At 42.0% G+C, this 16,741-nt stretch overlaps 3 protein-coding genes across 4 annotated transcripts; all 3 read right to left on the reverse strand.

The window, feature by feature from the left end:
* Window positions 1–32: 32 nt before the first annotated feature.
* On the reverse strand, window positions 33–4,028 carry fance (FA complementation group E). Its single transcript, XM_035657031.1, has 10 exons — window positions 3,756–4,028; window positions 2,115–2,700; window positions 1,871–1,915; window positions 1,726–1,782; window positions 1,283–1,426; window positions 1,078–1,201; window positions 669–744; window positions 494–560; window positions 272–397; window positions 33–178 (listed from the first exon to the last, which is right to left on the reverse strand). Exons 1-10 carry the CDS (start codon window positions 3,968–3,970, stop codon window positions 74–76), a joined length of 1,545 nt encoding a protein of 514 aa, XP_035512924.1. The 5' UTR covers window positions 3,971–4,028; the 3' UTR covers window positions 33–73.
* A 133-nt stretch (window positions 4,029–4,161) lies between these two features.
* On the reverse strand, window positions 4,162–9,352 carry mkrn4 (makorin, ring finger protein, 4). The gene is made up of 8 exons (XM_035656601.1): window positions 8,445–9,352; window positions 7,335–7,463; window positions 7,002–7,249; window positions 6,839–6,927; window positions 6,479–6,732; window positions 6,291–6,398; window positions 5,139–5,238; window positions 4,162–5,046 (listed from the first exon to the last, which is right to left on the reverse strand). Exons 1-8 carry the CDS (start codon window positions 8,513–8,515, stop codon window positions 4,903–4,905), a joined length of 1,143 nt encoding a protein of 380 aa, XP_035512494.1. The 5' UTR covers window positions 8,516–9,352; the 3' UTR covers window positions 4,162–4,902.
* A 141-nt stretch (window positions 9,353–9,493) lies between these two features.
* On the reverse strand, window positions 9,494–15,737 carry ppardb (peroxisome proliferator-activated receptor delta b). 2 transcript variants are annotated; one of them, XM_035656599.1, is made up of 8 exons: window positions 15,494–15,737; window positions 13,503–13,901; window positions 13,239–13,390; window positions 12,988–13,126; window positions 12,345–12,547; window positions 11,857–12,063; window positions 11,528–11,771; window positions 9,494–10,878 (listed from the first exon to the last, which is right to left on the reverse strand). In XM_035656599.1, the coding sequence occupies exons 2-8, from the start codon at window positions 13,840–13,842 to the stop codon at window positions 10,631–10,633; spliced, it is 1,533 nt and encodes a 510-aa protein (XP_035512492.1). In that variant the 5' UTR covers window positions 13,843–13,901; window positions 15,494–15,737; the 3' UTR covers window positions 9,494–10,630. The 2 variants fall into 2 exon arrangements, with proteins under 2 accessions (XP_035512492.1, XP_035512493.1); XM_035656600.1 differs by lacking the exon at window positions 15,494–15,737 and adding an exon at window positions 15,291–15,432.
* Between the last annotated feature and the right edge of the window lie 1,004 nt (window positions 15,738–16,741).

A 16,741-nucleotide genomic window follows, 5' to 3' on the forward strand; every position in this document is an offset into this window, starting at 1 on the left:
AAATAAAATATGAAGAAGCAGACAACAACTTATTTAAACTGGTTTATTAACATGCATTGGGTCAGATGAAACTTCATGAGTGTGTGATTCTTTTCAGGGCAGCTTGGAGAGACTTTTTCAGGAAGGTCTCATTTAACATCAGGCAACCGTGCAGGGATTGTTTATGTGCAGCAGTCACCTGGCAAAACACATACAATACATATGCAGAAAGATTACAAATACTATTTCATACACTGTTCAGCCATTGTGCATAATACATGTACAAACTTACATAAGTGCTATATTTGGTGAGAACAGTGAGCATCATTTTTGCGAACTTCACAGACTTTGTGAACTGAGGACCCTGGCTGACGAGCTGTTCGGTGAACTGTGTGAACAGTTCTTCACTCAAGTCAGGCTGAAATAAACCCAGAAAACAAGGCAACTCAATAACAGTGAATATTATGACTAAGTGGTATGCAGCACTTTTTCCATGCATAAACATTCACATTACCTTGGAGTCTAGCAAGCTGTGGATAACGGAGAGCACTGCCTCACTCCACGCTATTCTGAAAGTCATTCTGGGGGGAAAAAAGGTAAAAGACTGCATCAAAAAGCAACTAATAACCATATGAATCTATATTGTTTGATGCTTATTTGATACATATGCAGAATTTAAATGATCTCACTGGAGCACCAGTAGTCTGTAATGGGAGTCCAGGCAGCTTTCTATCAGTCGGTTCAGCAGCTCGGCCTGTGGATTCCCTGACAACAAAACAAAGTTCAAAAAAGAGGATCAATTGATGTGCGAGGTGAGGAACAAGGTCACGGCTCAGCCCTTCATAACATCAAAGCACCTGTCCTGTTAATGTACACATGAACGAGGACACTGAATCCATGTCAGCTCCAGGGTTTAACTAAATCCCTGTTCAGACCTGCTATTAACATGCGTCTTGGATGAGCTGATCACAAGTGGACAGGAGCCCGGCAGTAGAGACGTGCTTAGCTGTCCACTTGTGATCGGACCCATGTAATCAAGGCCTAAATGACACCCCTGTGACAGGCAGTGTTAATGAATGATTACAACCCTTTCCTCACCTATGCTCTTTTCCACTAGAACGGGTTCGATTAGAGCGTGGCACATTGGTCTGGGACAGCGGCTACACAGCATTGTCACTGCAGTCACTAGACATCTGGAGGCCGGTTCTGACAAGGACAGGACCTGCAGGTATAGTAAAATGAAATCCTGTCAGTATCAAACCCACCAACACCTGTCGCATCCTTTGCATATTCTGTGATGTACCTTCTCCAGCAGGAGGCTCTTGATGAGTGTTGCAGCCGTGCTGTAGCTGAGGTCAGGAGAGGGAGCCAAAATACTGCTGCACAGTTTAGGCAGAGTGTGCTCGGGTAAGTCGGGCAAACTCAGCGTGCTGCATAACAACTCCACCTAGAAAGGAAAGGAAGAGACGTGTAGAGAGTGTAGTATGACACTCAACTACTACTCAACCATTGTGAATGAAGTTTTTTTGGTGATATTTTGAACTTAAGTATTATTTCTGATCCTGTATTTGTATTGGTGTTGTGTTGCAGTACATGTACAAGATGTATCTAATATTTTATTATTTTATTAACATAATCAGGTGGATAAAATGTCACCTTTAAATGTAGTGAGATTCACAGTGAACACATATAAAAGTATTATTGCAAACATTGACAAGAGTCAGATATAACATTTTGAGGACATACTTGGCCGGGGTCACACTCGTTTAGTACTTTGAACACATCCGTGGAGCTCTGGTCCCACTGCAAACAACAACAACAACAATTATAGTAATGTCAAATGTCACTCTTAGTCTGTGCTGCTGGAAGAAAGAGAACATTATTATCTTACCTCTGTCTGACTTTCCAGTAGTTCTTTTATTTGAAGAACAGCGGCCTAAATAAACACAAAAATAGACCATATTTTGTTATTTAACCTGTTTGATTTGATAAATAATGGTCCGACACACAAGTTGACTGTGGAAACTTACTATCCAATCTCTCATTTAAAAATTGTGTTCTTTAATTGGAATAAATGAAATTGGTAATATTGTGAAAATGGATGATACATTTCAGGACAGATAGTCCATCTCTACCTTTATATGTTCAGGCAGAGCATCACATGGTTGGTCCGGTGCTGGCTGCAGTTCTCCTGCAGGAGTTTCTGCCACAGCATCACTTTCTATTCTTCCTGATATCTCTTCTTTCACACTCTGTTCTTCAGCATCAAGACACTCACTGCCACAGACATCTACCTTTATCCGTTTACTCTGCTGTCCTGTTTCATCACCATCGGAGTCCAGAGTGACAAAGCTGCTCTTCCTTTTCCTTTGTGTCCCCAGCACTGATAAACCAGATGCTCTCTGAGATCCGGACTCTACTGTATGACCGCTGAAGCACTTGGCCCATCCTTCAGTCTCACCAGAACCAACCAAACGCTGCGACAGCTCCTTGAGTCTCTGGCCGCACAGTGGAGTGTACAGAGGCTCTTCACTGTGGGCCCCCAGGTGTCTTTGCAGCTGTCTGACCAGAGTGGAGACCCAGGGGCTCGGGTGAGGGTCCTGGCTGAGGCATTTGAGCAGATGGAGGACAGCGGTTCGTGGAAGAATCGAGTGGACCAGATGGAGGAAAGACAGCAGGTTTTGTTTGAATAAGGCTGGGAACAGGCACACCAGGGGTTTACTACAATAGGTGAGAGAGAAGGTACAGGTGTGAGACATAATACGGTAGCAGATGCCAACGGTCTGTCTTAGGCTAGCACTTATGGACTGAATTTAACTGAAGATCATTTCATGGTATTAAACAGAAGTCAACAGGGTAATGTTGTATTTTAGTGCAAAATCAGTGATCGAGATGTAAAGAAAACACCAGTATTAAAAAGATTTAACAAGAAATAAATAACTAACAGGCCTATATTATGAATTAAATAATGAAATTGATTGAGAAAACACAGATGAGATGCTGATAAAATAGGCCTTTCTGAGGACATTTTAAAAGTAGTAGTTCAAAGCTTAATTCACCTTTGTGGTTCCTAAACTAGAGGTTGGACACCTTCCAACGAAAGGAGGACAAGAGACAGTAAATGTGAGGGGTCATGAGATAATTAATGGGGGAAAGGTTCAGCTGCACAAATGTGTATTCATTTTAGGAAATTCTCTTTTTTTCCTTCTAAAAAACATTGGCTAATTTGTTGTTTAAATGAGGCCATCTGCATAGTTTAGAGGGGAAAAGCCTCTTTGCCAGCAACCCCAACATAGGGTCACAACTAGCCAAAAAGATTAGGTTTAATCTTTAACAATGTATTATATTGTATAAGCTTATACCTATTGCTGTAGTATAAGAAGCAGTATACAAGTACAAATACCTCAAAACGTTACTTTAGTCCTACTTGTAAATGTACTTATTGCTAGTGCTTACTGACATGCCACAATAGAAAAGAGCCATTTTGTTTGTTAGTAATAGTACTGACGTGTTTTATAATTTAAAATGCTTGCAGTGATAAATATAAGTAAAATTAATAGTCTACGGAGTGATTTTAATGTCAAGACTACACCCAGCATGTCAACCGTTTCTATAGCAACAGGAGTGTCCTAGCTTTGACGTTGCCAGGGTGAACGGCAGCAGACAGAAATGTCTCCTACTCCCTGAGGGGAAACCCAGTGACCTAATACCAAGTTAGCTCTAAAATAACGTTACATGTGATTCCCAAAAACCTACTGCGGTGACCTTTTACTTACACCGTTAGCGGCTGGGCTTCCACTGGTGCACAGGTTATTTCGTCTCGGCACAGTGTTTCTATGAAGTTGGACAGAGACAGTCCGGGGTCGGCCCGCTGCTGTCTGTGGAAGACGCCCAGAGCTCGGTGGGCACCGGAGGCTCCGGACAGAAGCGACCGGACCAGCAGCTTCGACTGCCCGTTGAACCGACCCAGAGACACGTTACTAGTATTCATTACTATAAAGTGTCACACCGTGTTTGTCCAGTGCTTTCTAACCCGCCAGTTTTATCAACTTGTCTTCTTCGCGAGTGCAATTTGACTACATTTGTACTCACACCTCCACCTAGTGGTAAAGGTCAATAGTCCAGTTTCTGAGTTTTAATATAAACATTTCCACTAGTGCCAAATGAAGAACACGACGCACCTTTTTAGTGAGACAAAGTGTGAAGCAATGTTTTATTTTCTGTGTACAAGTACAACTTGTTTAAAAGAAATAAAATCTTAACATTTTACATTCTTGCCAAAACTAGGAAAAAGGCTGTCATGACTATCACTTGAGGCAGGTAATCAGTAGGGGACATGCAAGAAAGGGTACAGTATACTTTTCATCAATAGACAATTAAAACTACTATCCACAAAACACTTTAAAATATCAAAATGGTGCAAATTGCGAGGACAAGTCAGAATTGAGCACTCCTATTAATCGGTAGAGGATCAGGCAAAATTAACTATCTGCAACGAGTTTGAAGCACAACGGCCACAGGAGGGTGAGACAAATGCAAAGTACAAGGCCACAGATTAACCATAACAACATTAGAGAGTCAAGATTTGTCCCACACAGGGGGTGCTTACATCTAGAGGAGGGGGCAACAAGCCATGTGCCATGGAGAGCCAAGTGTAACACATTCTCCAAACAGACTGTAGCAGGTGAAGTCACAGATTAGTCCCTCTCGCTATCTCACTAACAATCTCTCTGAACGCTCTCCATGGTGCACGGTTGATATCCCTCATCTCGATCGCGGCTACTCAAAATGTAGCAATACTGATCCAACGAGGACAGAAGGGTCGAGACATAGCCATGTGTTCTTCTGGGCTCAGTTTTATAGTCAAGACCCCAGTCAGTGGTTTCAGGCACCGACAACAACAACAAAAGACAATGAAAAAGCTCAGAAACCGTACTCCTCAGATAGGTAAAAAGGAAAGTCAAAGTCATCTTCATCGTCGTCATCGTCACCACCGAGAAGGGTCATGGCTATGAAGAGATTAAGCAGATCTACACCATCGTATTCGTCTTCATCTTCTGTAGGATACTGTTGAGCAAGAAACACAAGGTCAGGGAAAGTAAACACACAAACGTTATCTCGGTCTAAGAACTTCATCATGTAACTGGGATTATATTTACCGGAAATGACCTGCGACGTGCATGTTTGTCATGCCGATAAAGGCACTCCGTTTTAAATGGGCAGCATCTGTATCGTGTATAGTAACTGCAGCTTTTCTTACTAGAAAGCAGAAGAGACAAAACAGAACAATCACAAGAATTCAACTTGAGATTTAACTTCAGTTCCAGTTTGTAACATTTAGGGGGACCAATTTGCAGAAGTGGGATAGAACATTCATGTTTTCACAATTGCCTGAAAACAATCGTTGCGTTTTCTTTACCTTACAACAAGCCGTTTTATCTACAAAGGGTAACCAGGATGTTTTTTTAAATTGGCCCAGAATGGTCAAGTCTGGCTATAAATAGGGTCTTTGTATTTTCTGAGAGTTTTGCAGCCACCGTAGTTTCTCTTACACGCTCTGGTGAGCCGTTATTCAGTTGGTTTTAATGTGTAACATCATTGCTAGATGACACTAAACCCTACACACATTAAAGACAAAACTGCATGTTTTTAAGGCTCTAATAAAGTAACAGGTTTAATATCTTTTAAGTGTGTCCCCATTTATTCTTTACTCAATACTAATGTAGCACCTTTAGTATTCATAAAAACAGTTCTAGCTTCCAGACTTAATAGCCAATGTAACAGGGTAAATCTTGCTTCCTGTGAAATGTGTATTAAGTATCGATTACGACACGGCTTTAAACTATGAAAAATGATCTACAGTTCAGGTAAATTCAGTTTTGTTTTGGGGTTTAAATACGTGGATTAAAATTAGTGTTCATCACAAGTTACAGCAGGCTTATTAGACTTAATCTACAGTGGCCTACAATTAAGTTTGAAAGTCCCATTTGACTCCGACTTCAATATTTTAAATATAGTAGTTTAAAAATAAATGTTTTGAGTTGCTGGTTAGTTTGATCACAGTCAGTCAACATGCAGGAGATGGCTGGGTGAGAGCTGAGCAGTCAAACTGGAGTGTTATGTCCAACATAAACAAAAACAGGATGGGTGACTGAAACCTGTGTACAGTACTACAAACCCAGCAAGTACAAAATAAGGGCAGACTTCAAAAAGGTAAGACAAATATGCACTGATGTGGACAGTTTCAAAGCTGCGTTGACCTCAAGCCCCGCTGTAGTGATCAGTGCTGCTATCAAAGCTCAATGCCATACCTGAATTTCTCTTTGAAGGCAGCAATTAAGCTCTCCTTTGCTTGCCCTTCAACCCAGTGTTTGTTAGGCACATAAAAGGCAGATCTCACTCTGCACTGCGGGCAGCTCCTGAGGAATAATTAAAACAGTGACGTCAAGTCAGATCCTTTATGGTGTGCTGTTAAATATTCAGAATGACGGGTACCTACTTCACCACGTCTGGCCCGAGGTCTTTCGTTTTCCTCCAGGTCATGATGCATTGTAAACAGAACGAGTGATTGCAGTTTGGCAAGATTCCAAAAACATGGTTTCTTGGATCGATCTTTTCGTACACCTTGTCCATGCAAATGCCACAGGTCACATTTTTACTCTGGAGGAAGGCCTCCATTTCCTCTACTTTCCTCTGGGTATTAGAGGCAGCAGCAGCAGCAGCACCGTCCTCTGTCGTCTCACTGGAAGAAGTCTGCAGGACACACAAACGTTTGCAATCAGTATAAGCCTCCTGCTTTCCACTTGGTTTAATTCCCCAAAATGCCCTGTGGAAAGACCGCACTTAAAACTAAGCAAACCTGCTCATTTCTTCCATCACATGCATATGCTTGAGCAACTTCTGAGCTCTGGGCTGATTCCCAAGAAGCAGTGAGATGAGAGTCAGTATCTGCAAAGAAAAAGTAAGTGAAGTACGGAGAAATACGGACCCAAGTCGGTTTCACCCATGAAAACATCCAGTACCTTCTGATTGTTCCTCAGCAATATTTGCTGTCAGACGCCCAATGCTGCGTTGAGGATTTGAGACATTAACCACAAACTCTGATCTTCTGCATTCCTGCCTGGACATCACCTCGGCCTGCAGAAGAGCAGGCTCTGACCCTCTTCTGTCGGATGGATTGTAAGCCACACTGGAGGAGGAGACCGTAGGCACCGAACTTCTTCTACCTGCAACAGCTGCATCGACCTCCGGTTGAAGGACATGGAGATACCTGGTGGTGGAAAATCCTTAGTGAGCCATGGAAAGTTGTGCGCACGTCATCTTTTCCTTCATCTAGTTAAAGATCAATAGCTCACCTGCAGCGTTCACCATACCAGCATCCACCTTTTTGAAAGTACCTACAGATTTGGGCTGATGGTATAACTGGCCATTCGTGTCGATAATTACACCTGGGACCAAATCTGCAAGAGCCATTTATGAAACGTCTGTAATGAAAAAGGAGAGAGATTAAGTCTTTTTCATCCATGTAGCTTCATAAGCAAATTTAAAGTCTTTCAGGTCTGTGAATGTAACTGGCAATAAAAATAAAAAGACACAAAACTGTTTGTTTTTTTAACATAACTGAGGTTAGATCCATTCAATGCATACATATAATAAGTGTATCTATATTTAATTGTTCCTGGAATTTAACCATTTTAAAATCTCTTTACTTCTGCTTTCAAGTCCCAAGTCATCAAATCGAGGAACTGAAGTCAAGGCTCGAGTCATCATTTTGTGTCTGATTAGTGTTAATTTCCGATGGAAACTTCCCATCATGTGATCACAGTGTGAAGACCTAGCGACGGACAACGTTTGAACAACAACAACAACAACATTAAACTAAACACAAACAAACCGCCGTGCCTCTTACGTTACCTTCAAATACCACCACAAACACCTGGCAACCAGAATCCAGCGCCGGGCATCTCTTTAAAGCTGTGTAATGTTGAGATACACTTCCCCCCTACACAGATGTACAATCCCTCAAAGGCTCGACTAATATAGTGTTTACATGCTGTTGAAATAACTTGAGGCTTTCAGCTGCTGTTAAAGTTAGTTAGGTGCTACAAACTTGAGCTAACTAGTTAGCATTGTCCTTTAAAAACTAGTTGAGTTTCATTGTGAATGTTTCTGCTCATATTTTAACGCTTTACATCCATTTATTCACATGGGCTCTCCACGCTAACACACACACACACACATACGTCACAAAAAAACAACTTTGTATCATTTTATTTAAAACAATTAACCCCTTTTGTTAATTAAATCACCCCAAAAAGCACCTTTTTTCCCTCGACTTAACGGCAGCATTTGAACGCAGCACACCGGGTGAGTTAATAACGTTTCACAGTATCAGAGCCAAGTTTCTCCTTTCACACCATTTTCCTCCGCTTTATAAACTTCATACACAACCAATTGCCGCTTACCTACAGATACTTCCACTACGGGCCGAGTCCATCCTCCGTGTGTTTTGAGCATGCCGCCAAACACCCTCCATCTTACTAACTAAATAGTTGACAGCCGGTTCCGTTCACCAATTAACTCAACAACGGACCAATAGAAACGTCACGTTGACGTCTGTACGTAACGTGTTCCAATTTTCCCATTTATCCATCCAAGTGTCTGAACTCTCCCAAAGTTAGTTTAATTATGGTACTTTAACAAGGGGCTAATGGCAGGCATGTGTATTAGACATGTACTCTGCCTCATAAGTAAAAAAAATAATAATAATAGAAAAATCGGGGTTAATATTTCTAATAAAGTTTATAAGTGAGAACTTAACTAGATCTGCAGATTGGATTACATGGGACTATACGGACTAAGTTATTTCAAGTCAAATATGTCAATCCATCACTTGCACAGGCATAGAGGTAGCTTACATCAACTTTGTCTTATTTTTTGGTGCACTTTCTTATTTCTTTATCCATCCACACCCTTTGCTATACTTGGCACACTGCACATCAGCCGATAATATAAAATTTGCAACGTGTACCCAAATAGCAGGAGATTAAGGCAAATAAAATGTAAGAGATTAGATGAGACAGTGGAATAATGTCACAGATCATACATTAGAGGTAGATAGGGATCAAGACAGAATAAGAGCACAAGAGGAGACTTGTGAAGGTGGACTCTGTGCACCAGTGCTGACATACTGTAGTCCATTCAGAACAAGTACAGTGGAAAAAAAAATAGAGATCTTACAGAATATGGGGGGGAAACAATTGGAAACAGATGAATCTGCTGTTACACTTTGTGCCTCTACTAACAAGACAAATCAGACTACACAAAAAAAAGGCTAGTAATCTAAGACTGTGGATATATCTTGGGTGAATGCAGAGACGACTTGTGATACCAGATGCTGGATGTTAATTTCTAATCATCATCAATATTCCCAATAATGACATCATGGTACAGTATGCTGGTTTTAGGTAAATCCCGCTAAGGCTTGAAATCCAAATTCCTCATCAAGGGAAAGTTTGTTGGTATGCTTGACGATATATTTGGTACAACCTAAACTAAATAGGCAGACATGTCATACAAAAACAAAAACAAAACAGATATACTCAATACATAAAACAAGATGATAATTCATGTTTTGCCCTTACAAATATGATCAACAATTACAAATAATTAGTAACATAATTACAAAGAATAAACTAAGAAAAACCTTAAAATGGCAAGTCAATGATAATTTGCATGTCAGAATAAAGAAAAACAAAAAACAAACAAACATGCGGTCCCTTGTACTTCAATGGGTCATGTGTTTATAGTGTCAGCTTCAGAAACAAAATCTGTGCAGCATAGTCCATTAGTTACCACTTAGGTAGATGGCTTTAAGACAAAACCTATATAACTTGGATCTCCACATTTATTGACAAATGGAAACGGTATTGCACAGACAGCTGCTTCGAGAGAGAGAGCTCTACACTGCTGGAGCCAGCCCAGTTTGTGTTCTATAAACCAAATGGCAAAGTAGCAGTCACTGATAATGATGATGATGATGATGATGATGATGATGATGATGATGATGATGATGTAAACAAAAAAACAACGTTTGCATGTTCAGCTTTACCAAAAGTCTGAGAACAATCACTACCAAAAAGACATTGGCATCATAAGAAATTCCTGCACAGTACAAACTGACAGCTCCTTTCTATTCCAACTATGCCATTGGTGTAAGAACATGAAACGCTTTCCCTTCACACGTGAGGAGAAGCTCTCTCTGGACGCTGCTCTGGGGTCAGTTTTGCTATTAGAATGTAATAGGAGCAGCCTCGGTGAGAAAAACATATCATTCTCTCTGTTAAGTAACCGTTGTGGGAAACTAGGACTTGCAGCAAATGATTCCAGATGCTCATCTCACACTCAACTCACTCGCGCGCCCACACACACACACACACACCACGCACACATACATTACTGTGCTGAGGGTAATGCTGACACTGAGAAGACTTTGCTGATTGTGTTAGCCCTACCACGTGACTTTGCCTCATCTGCACGTTAAAATCCATGCCCGTACGTGGAACAGTGCTTGTACTGAATGCAGTGTATTATTATAAATATGAATTCAGTCTGTAACAGTATTGCTAAAAGCAGTCTGTGCTGGAGAATACTAATACATGTCTTTGTAGATCTCCTGTAGTAGAGGGTGGAGCGAGGTCTCCGACTCAGTCTTTTTGATCTTTTGGACAAGGTGAACGTTCTCTGTAACCAGCTGACGGAGGTCGGCCATCTTCTGCAGCAGCTTGGGGAAGAGGTAGACTGAGTCAGAGTGGTTTGCTTGTAGATGGAGGTCCAGGGCCTGGAGGATGCTGTCCTGACTCTGCTCCACCTGCTTCACGTTCATTAGCCCAGGGCGATCTGGGTGGAACAACACAGCACCAAGGGACACCATACAATGAGTCACAATTCACTCCGAGCAAACATATAAAGTTTCTGCAGCGTTCAAGTTAAACTAAAGTTTTTTTAAAGACATTTTCAAAGCCAAATAGAATAGTTTAATTCCTGTTTGACAATCATACATGATGGAAAACCACTAGAGACGATATGGCCTAGAATTATTATTTATTATTAAATCACATATTTGAATAAATGTGACCTGGACCTAGTAAAGGTGGCATAAAATGAATGGATGGATTAACCAACAACAAAAATAAGAATATATTTATGTTAATGTCTCTAGCTTTAAAATGGACATTTGCCCCATTATGTCAATTTGAGTTTCCATGCAAGAGCTGCGGCAGTGTTTGCTACAGGTCTGATGGTGCTGACTGAAAAGTATCCAACAGACTCTGTATACACAATCCAGAGTTAAAAGAATCCCACTTTAATCTATCAGTGTCTCCTAACTGTAAACAGATACCAAAACATTTTATGGATGAAATTACTGACTTAAGACAGGCCAGATGAAATATTTAATACTTCTGTAAAATTCAGTTTTTTCAGATTCAGATTTTTCAAAACCTGCAGATATGACAAATATGACATTATTCAAACCCTTCTGTCTCACCTCCACAGAGAATAATGGCAGCAACAAACAGGGCCAGGTCGCTGTCATCCAGCTCCAGAGCATTAAACTTGACAGCAAACTCAAACTTGGGCTCCATGATCTCACTGAAGGGCTTTCTTAAGCTGCGCAGGAACTCCCTGGTCACGAAGCCTTTACCATTGGCCACCAGCAGCCCATCTTTGTTCATGAGAGAGGGCAGCATGGCAAAAATAGCCTCGTGCACGCCATATTTCAGCAAAGTCACCTGCAGAAAGCACACAGACAATTGCACATTAGTGCCCGACAGCCACATACAATTCATCTTACTGTATGGGCTGACAGTGACTCACCTGGTCATTAAGGAAGAGGTCCACAAACCCTGGAATGCACTTGGCAAACTCGGTGAGCTCTCGCACAGTCTCCACCGTAGTGCATTGGCAGCGGTAGAACACATGGACCCCAATCTCCTTGGTCAGGGGCGCACCTGGAACTAACTGGCTCCATACCAAACCACTTTCTGCCTTCCACAGCGTGTCCACATCGTAGATCACAAAAGGCTGAAAAAGGAGGCAAAAAATAGAACCACAACATTCAAGGTATGACCCTTGGAGGATTAGCATAAAACACAACATTGGATTATGTATAAACAGGTACTTTGTGGTTCTGTGATTCAGACTGCAGTTAAGGGTCAGAGGGTTCAGTCCCGACAACAGATGTAACAATATATTCCTGTGATGTGCCCCTATGATGAGCATGTATTACTTAATAGTTATATATCCATATATATGTAAAACCAGGCTGGTCGGGACAGAGGAGCTGTTCTGAAACCGGAGCATACCGAGGTGCTGCTGGTTTTGCCCATCAGGATGCTGCGGGCCCTCTTCTTGGTCATACTGAGGTTCTTCAGGTAGGCTGTGTTGACTTGTTTGGCCAAGGTCTTCAGGTCTGAGCCACCTGGTTTGCCGTGGTTTTGCTCCTCTGCAAGCAGACCTGCCACCAGCTTTTTCCTCTCCGCCTCAGGCATACGTCCATATCGGATCGCTGCATAAACACACACACAGACGCTGGTCTTATTTTTGAGTGGATATTGCCGGAGTAAATCACTTTGTCAGTACCATGATTGGGTTCTTGATACCTACTTTTGTTTTGTTAACAATTTCCAAGTTAGCAAAATACCCAGAGACACTGCATGTTTAAAAATATTATGAGACTTCAGAAAAATGTCAGGTTATATATAGGTAGCCTTGAAAATCATGTTCTCCACCTCCCAAACATACAAAAACCATCAAAGGAGATTAGAAAGGCACTGAAATATATTAGCAGGTTTGTTACTCAATTTAGATTCAATCAAACTCTTCTAAGCTAAACTCAACTCAGTAAATTACATTTCCATAGAAACATTAGATCTGTGAAAAAAAGAATGTGCTTAATTATTTTAAATAACATGGCTCAATTTATTTGGCAAAATATTCCCATCTCACCATCATGGGACATTCCCAAAGACAGGCACTTCTGGAAGCGACAATATTGGCACTTGTTACGATTCTTCTTCTGAATCTTGCAGGAACGCTCACAGCGATCATATTCCAGTTTCATTCGCACGGTTCGCCGGAAAAAGCCCTGAGTAAGAAACAACACAACCGGTTCAGCAACTCAGATAGCAACAAAACGGCTGTGATCAGATCTAAGGTTGTCATTTGATTTAGCTACTGTGCTGCACACACTGCATTACCTTACAACCCTCACAGGCGTGCACGCCGTAGTGGAAGCCAGAGGCCTTGTCCCCACAGACCTTACACTCCACGCTGATCCCAGCCCCTGTGCTGTCTTCTCGTCCTAGACGCAGCTGTTCTGACAGCGAGGGCGACGAGGTATGTGACAGGTCTGCACAAAAAAAAAAGCATGAATATTGAGACTCAAGAATGATGTGCCATCTAAATATCCCGTGCGCCATTTCCCAGGAAGTACTTGGAGAATTTTGAAATAAAAGTCATACCTGTGTAGCTGGATGCTGCACTGCTGTTTTGCTTGCTGTTCTCCTCCTGATCCAAATTCTCCTTCTCTTTCTTCTTCTGGTCCCCTTTCAGGCCTTTAGAAGCAGGAACTACCTCCCTCTCCTTGTCCTCCTTGTCCTCCTCATCCTCGCTTTCCCTGGCCTTCAACTCTTGCAGGTCGGTCAGCTCCGACACACTCGTGCCCCCACAGCTGTCTGAACCTCCAGACTCTCCCTCTGGCGGCGTCCACCTGACATCAGCCGCGTCCTGGGGAGATTTGGGCTCGCAGTAGCCATTCACCCTGTCGTGCTGCTCTGTAGCAGTTTGTTGAAACCCTTCCATGGTTCCTGTTGAAGCTGACTCAGCGGCTCCCCTCCTGTCACGTTGCCATCATAGCTCCACTATTAAAGAATGAAATACTTGGTTTTAAACACCCATTATTAAAATCATGACCACTCGACTGTTGACCGGACTCAAACGTCTATATCCAGCATGTGAGAAGTTAACAGTCCAACAACCCCAGTGACCAGTCACCAGCCGAACTGAGCGTAAAGCTTGTCATAACACATTACAGAGCCAAAATGGTCCCCTAAATGTCCATCTTCCATGTAAGCACACTGATAAAAAAAAGTGTGTTTATTTAGGCGTCCTTTCCCCGAGTCGGTCTATTACTACTGGTTGTGTTTGAGCAGCCAGGGAATGTCCTTGATAGTAATAGGCTTATGACATGATATACACATGCTGTGTAGGCATGCCTGGATTACCCGCCAGGCAAGCGAAACAGACAAGCAGGGGCCCCCGAACAATAAGAGCCCTGAATGCCCCAGTTTTGCCTGAAGACGGACTTACTAGATGGGATGTGTGACACGCATAACATAACCAGTCAGGGACGTAAAGTAAAAGTAAAAATCCAATACAGCCGCAAAGCACTGCCGCCCACTGGTTAGTAAGAATACAACAAGATAATATCAGGAGAGCTACCAAAGCATAACCGGTACGGCATTACCTCTGATTGTAGACGTGTTTACATCAATCCCCTCCATTTTACTCATTTCCAATCAAGAGTATGCGTCTACACAGATACAATCGAAAACTACAAACACATGTCTGAACACAAATAAGGGCCCCATTTCTGTGAACAAGATTCTTCAGCCAACCACAGTTTTTAAAGGGTCTGAACATGAATGTGTGCTAAACACTTCAGCCTGTTCTCCACTATCTTATAAAGTAAACGTTGTCTCTATTGAAGCTGGGAGACATCTGTATTATTGTTTGCCTCAGTCCCATGGTAGGGTGTACAGTGTACTTGTTGGGTGCTTTAAGGGGACAGGGTGCATGCACTATGTACACACTGAGCAGTGTTGATCGCTGGTGGAGGCAGTAGGGGAGAGGGCTTTGGGGGTGGGGGGTTAAATATTTGCCCCGCGGCCCCCTAGTGGACTAATGCCTCCATGTTTGCAGCTAACTGACTAAAAACACCCACAGCCTCTACTTATTAAAGACTGTATTAATGAACACAATGTCACAACACGGTGGCTCTCAGTCTTAACTTTGTTTTCACACGGTTTCAGAAGACCCCCACAGATTAACTCGCACTGTTGAGACTTGCCAACCTGTCACACTGGTTCTCGGAAAATATCTGCTAATATTACTGTGAACCGAGGCACTGACAGGGCTTGTAACTTGATATTAAGCAGCAAAGAAATGACAGGACGGCTAACACACAGACACAGCTAACCCTTTTCTCTAGAAGAAAGCGACATTAGACGTATAAAAGAGAGCAGCTTTACCTCTGTGGCTCGGCCGTCGAAGACTGTCGGCACGGCTAGCTAGTTAGCTACTAACCTTGAATATTGACTACTACTACTGGCTCTGTGTGTGTGTGTGTGTGTGTGTGGTGTGTGTGTGTGTGTGTGTGTGTGTGTGTGTGTGTGTGTGTGTGTTGGTGGTGTGCGCTTAAATAACGTTAGCTGGCGTCCCAACTTTAGCTTACCTCTTCACAATAGTGCTGCTGGTTCAGGAGGTCTTTTTTACCCTACGATAAATTGGCAGCCGGTCATTGGAAACAAACGAGTTATTATCGATAATCAGGTCCCGTCCAGGATCGATCGGCTGCTGACAAGTTGTCTGAAGTGAGTTAGCAGCGGGAGCTAACGTCAGACTGCTAACATAAACTTAACACTGGCTCAGGGCCTCTCTCTCTCTCTCTCTTCTCTCTCTGTGTGTGTGTGTGGTGTGTGTGTGTGTGTGTGTGTGTGTGTGTGTGTGTGTGTGTCGACCGAGGGCCTGAACAGACCGCTTGAGCTCCGCTGAGTTAAAGAACAACTAATGTGGACACGTTTTTGTTCGCTACCATATCACATGTAGATAAGCAATAAGTTCACTGATATACTCCCAGACTCTCTCCCTTGTTGCTACACCTTGCTTTGCTCTGCTTTGCGTTACTCTCCTCCCCTCCTCCTTCTCCTCCTCCTCCTCCTCCATCGTCAACATGCCAGTACACAGCGCCCCTCCCACCACACACAACACACACCACACACACAACACCACACACAAACACAACACACACACAACCACACACACACACACACCACTCCAGCTTTCTGAGGAGTCAAGGTCTCTGTTAACACTAAACACTGTTGTTTCTGTAATCTGCAACAATATATTCTTAATCTGTACTGAGACTAAAAGGGTTTATGTGGCTTTATTTTGTTTACATTAATAAATAAATCATAGATTCAGTAGTTTAGAAATAAATAAACCAGGAAGTATATTTAAAGAATATTACCATCATCTGTTAAATGTCAAAGGCATGGCATTATAATATGTTTAATTGTAACTTTGCTTTGCATTTGATACTATCAGACATCAATTTAATACAACTTCCATCAGTTCTGCTTATGATAACACTACTAAAGTACTAAAGTGAAAGTAACATACAAAGTACAAAAACAAATCTAAAATAGGTCCAACAGGGCAACATACAAGCTGTTTAATTACCTGATCTGTATTGGAGAGAACATTATATTTTATAGCATACTACTAGATTAATTTGTGGTTAATTTAACCATCACACATCATTTTCTGGGGTCATTTAATATTCCATATAGCATATACTCCTCCATATAGTCCTACTAGCAGGTTGAACAGGCCATGATATGCACATTCAAGTGTTTAATGTTTTAAATCGTTTGCATTCATCAATAACATGGATTTAGATAAGTGCTGCTTTATAAAAAAA

The sequence above is a fragment of the Morone saxatilis genome, unplaced genomic scaffold (assembly GCF_004916995.1).
Source record: "Morone saxatilis isolate NCDOM2014 unplaced genomic scaffold, NCSU_SB_2.0 Contig15, whole genome shotgun sequence".
In the NCBI taxonomy this organism is placed as follows: Eukaryota; Metazoa; Chordata; class Actinopteri; family Moronidae; genus Morone; species Morone saxatilis.

What these genes read in the sequence shown, in the direction of transcription:
- fance (XM_035657031.1), bottom strand. Translation starts at nt 3,970, where the DNA reads ATGAATACTAGTAACGTGTCTCTGGGTCGGTTCAACGGGCAGTCGAAG. An exon ending in AGAGCCTCCTGCTGGAGAAG is followed by an intron (nt 1,202 to 1,282) that starts GTACATCACAGA and finishes CTATACCTGCAG; the next exon opens with GTCCTGTCCTTGTCAGAACC. An exon ending in TACAGACTACTGGTGCTCCA is followed by an intron (nt 561 to 668) that starts GTGAGATCATTT and finishes TTTTCCCCCCAG; the next exon opens with AATGACTTTCAGAATAGCGT.
- mkrn4 (XM_035656601.1), bottom strand. Translation starts at nt 8,515, where the DNA reads ATGGAGGGTGTTTGGCGGCATGCTCAAAACACACGGAGGATGGACTCG. An exon ending in GTGATGGAAGAAATGAGCAG is followed by an intron (nt 6,733 to 6,838) that starts GTTTGCTTAGTT and finishes TGTGTCCTGCAG; the next exon opens with ACTTCTTCCAGTGAGACGAC. An exon ending in GCCTTCAAAGAGAAATTCAG is followed by an intron (nt 5,239 to 6,290) that starts GTATGGCATTGA and finishes TCTGCTTTCTAG; the next exon opens with TAAGAAAAGCTGCAGTTACT.
- ppardb (XM_035656599.1), bottom strand. Translation starts at nt 13,842, where the DNA reads ATGGAAGGGTTTCAACAAACTGCTACAGAGCAGCACGACAGGGTGAAT. An exon ending in TGCAGCATCCAGCTACACAG is followed by an intron (nt 13,391 to 13,502) that starts GTATGACTTTTA and finishes TTTTTTGTGCAG; the next exon opens with ACCTGTCACATACCTCGTCG. An exon ending in GCAAAACCAGCAGCACCTCG is followed by an intron (nt 12,064 to 12,344) that starts GTATGCTCCGGT and finishes CTCCTTTTTCAG; the next exon opens with CCTTTTGTGATCTACGATGT.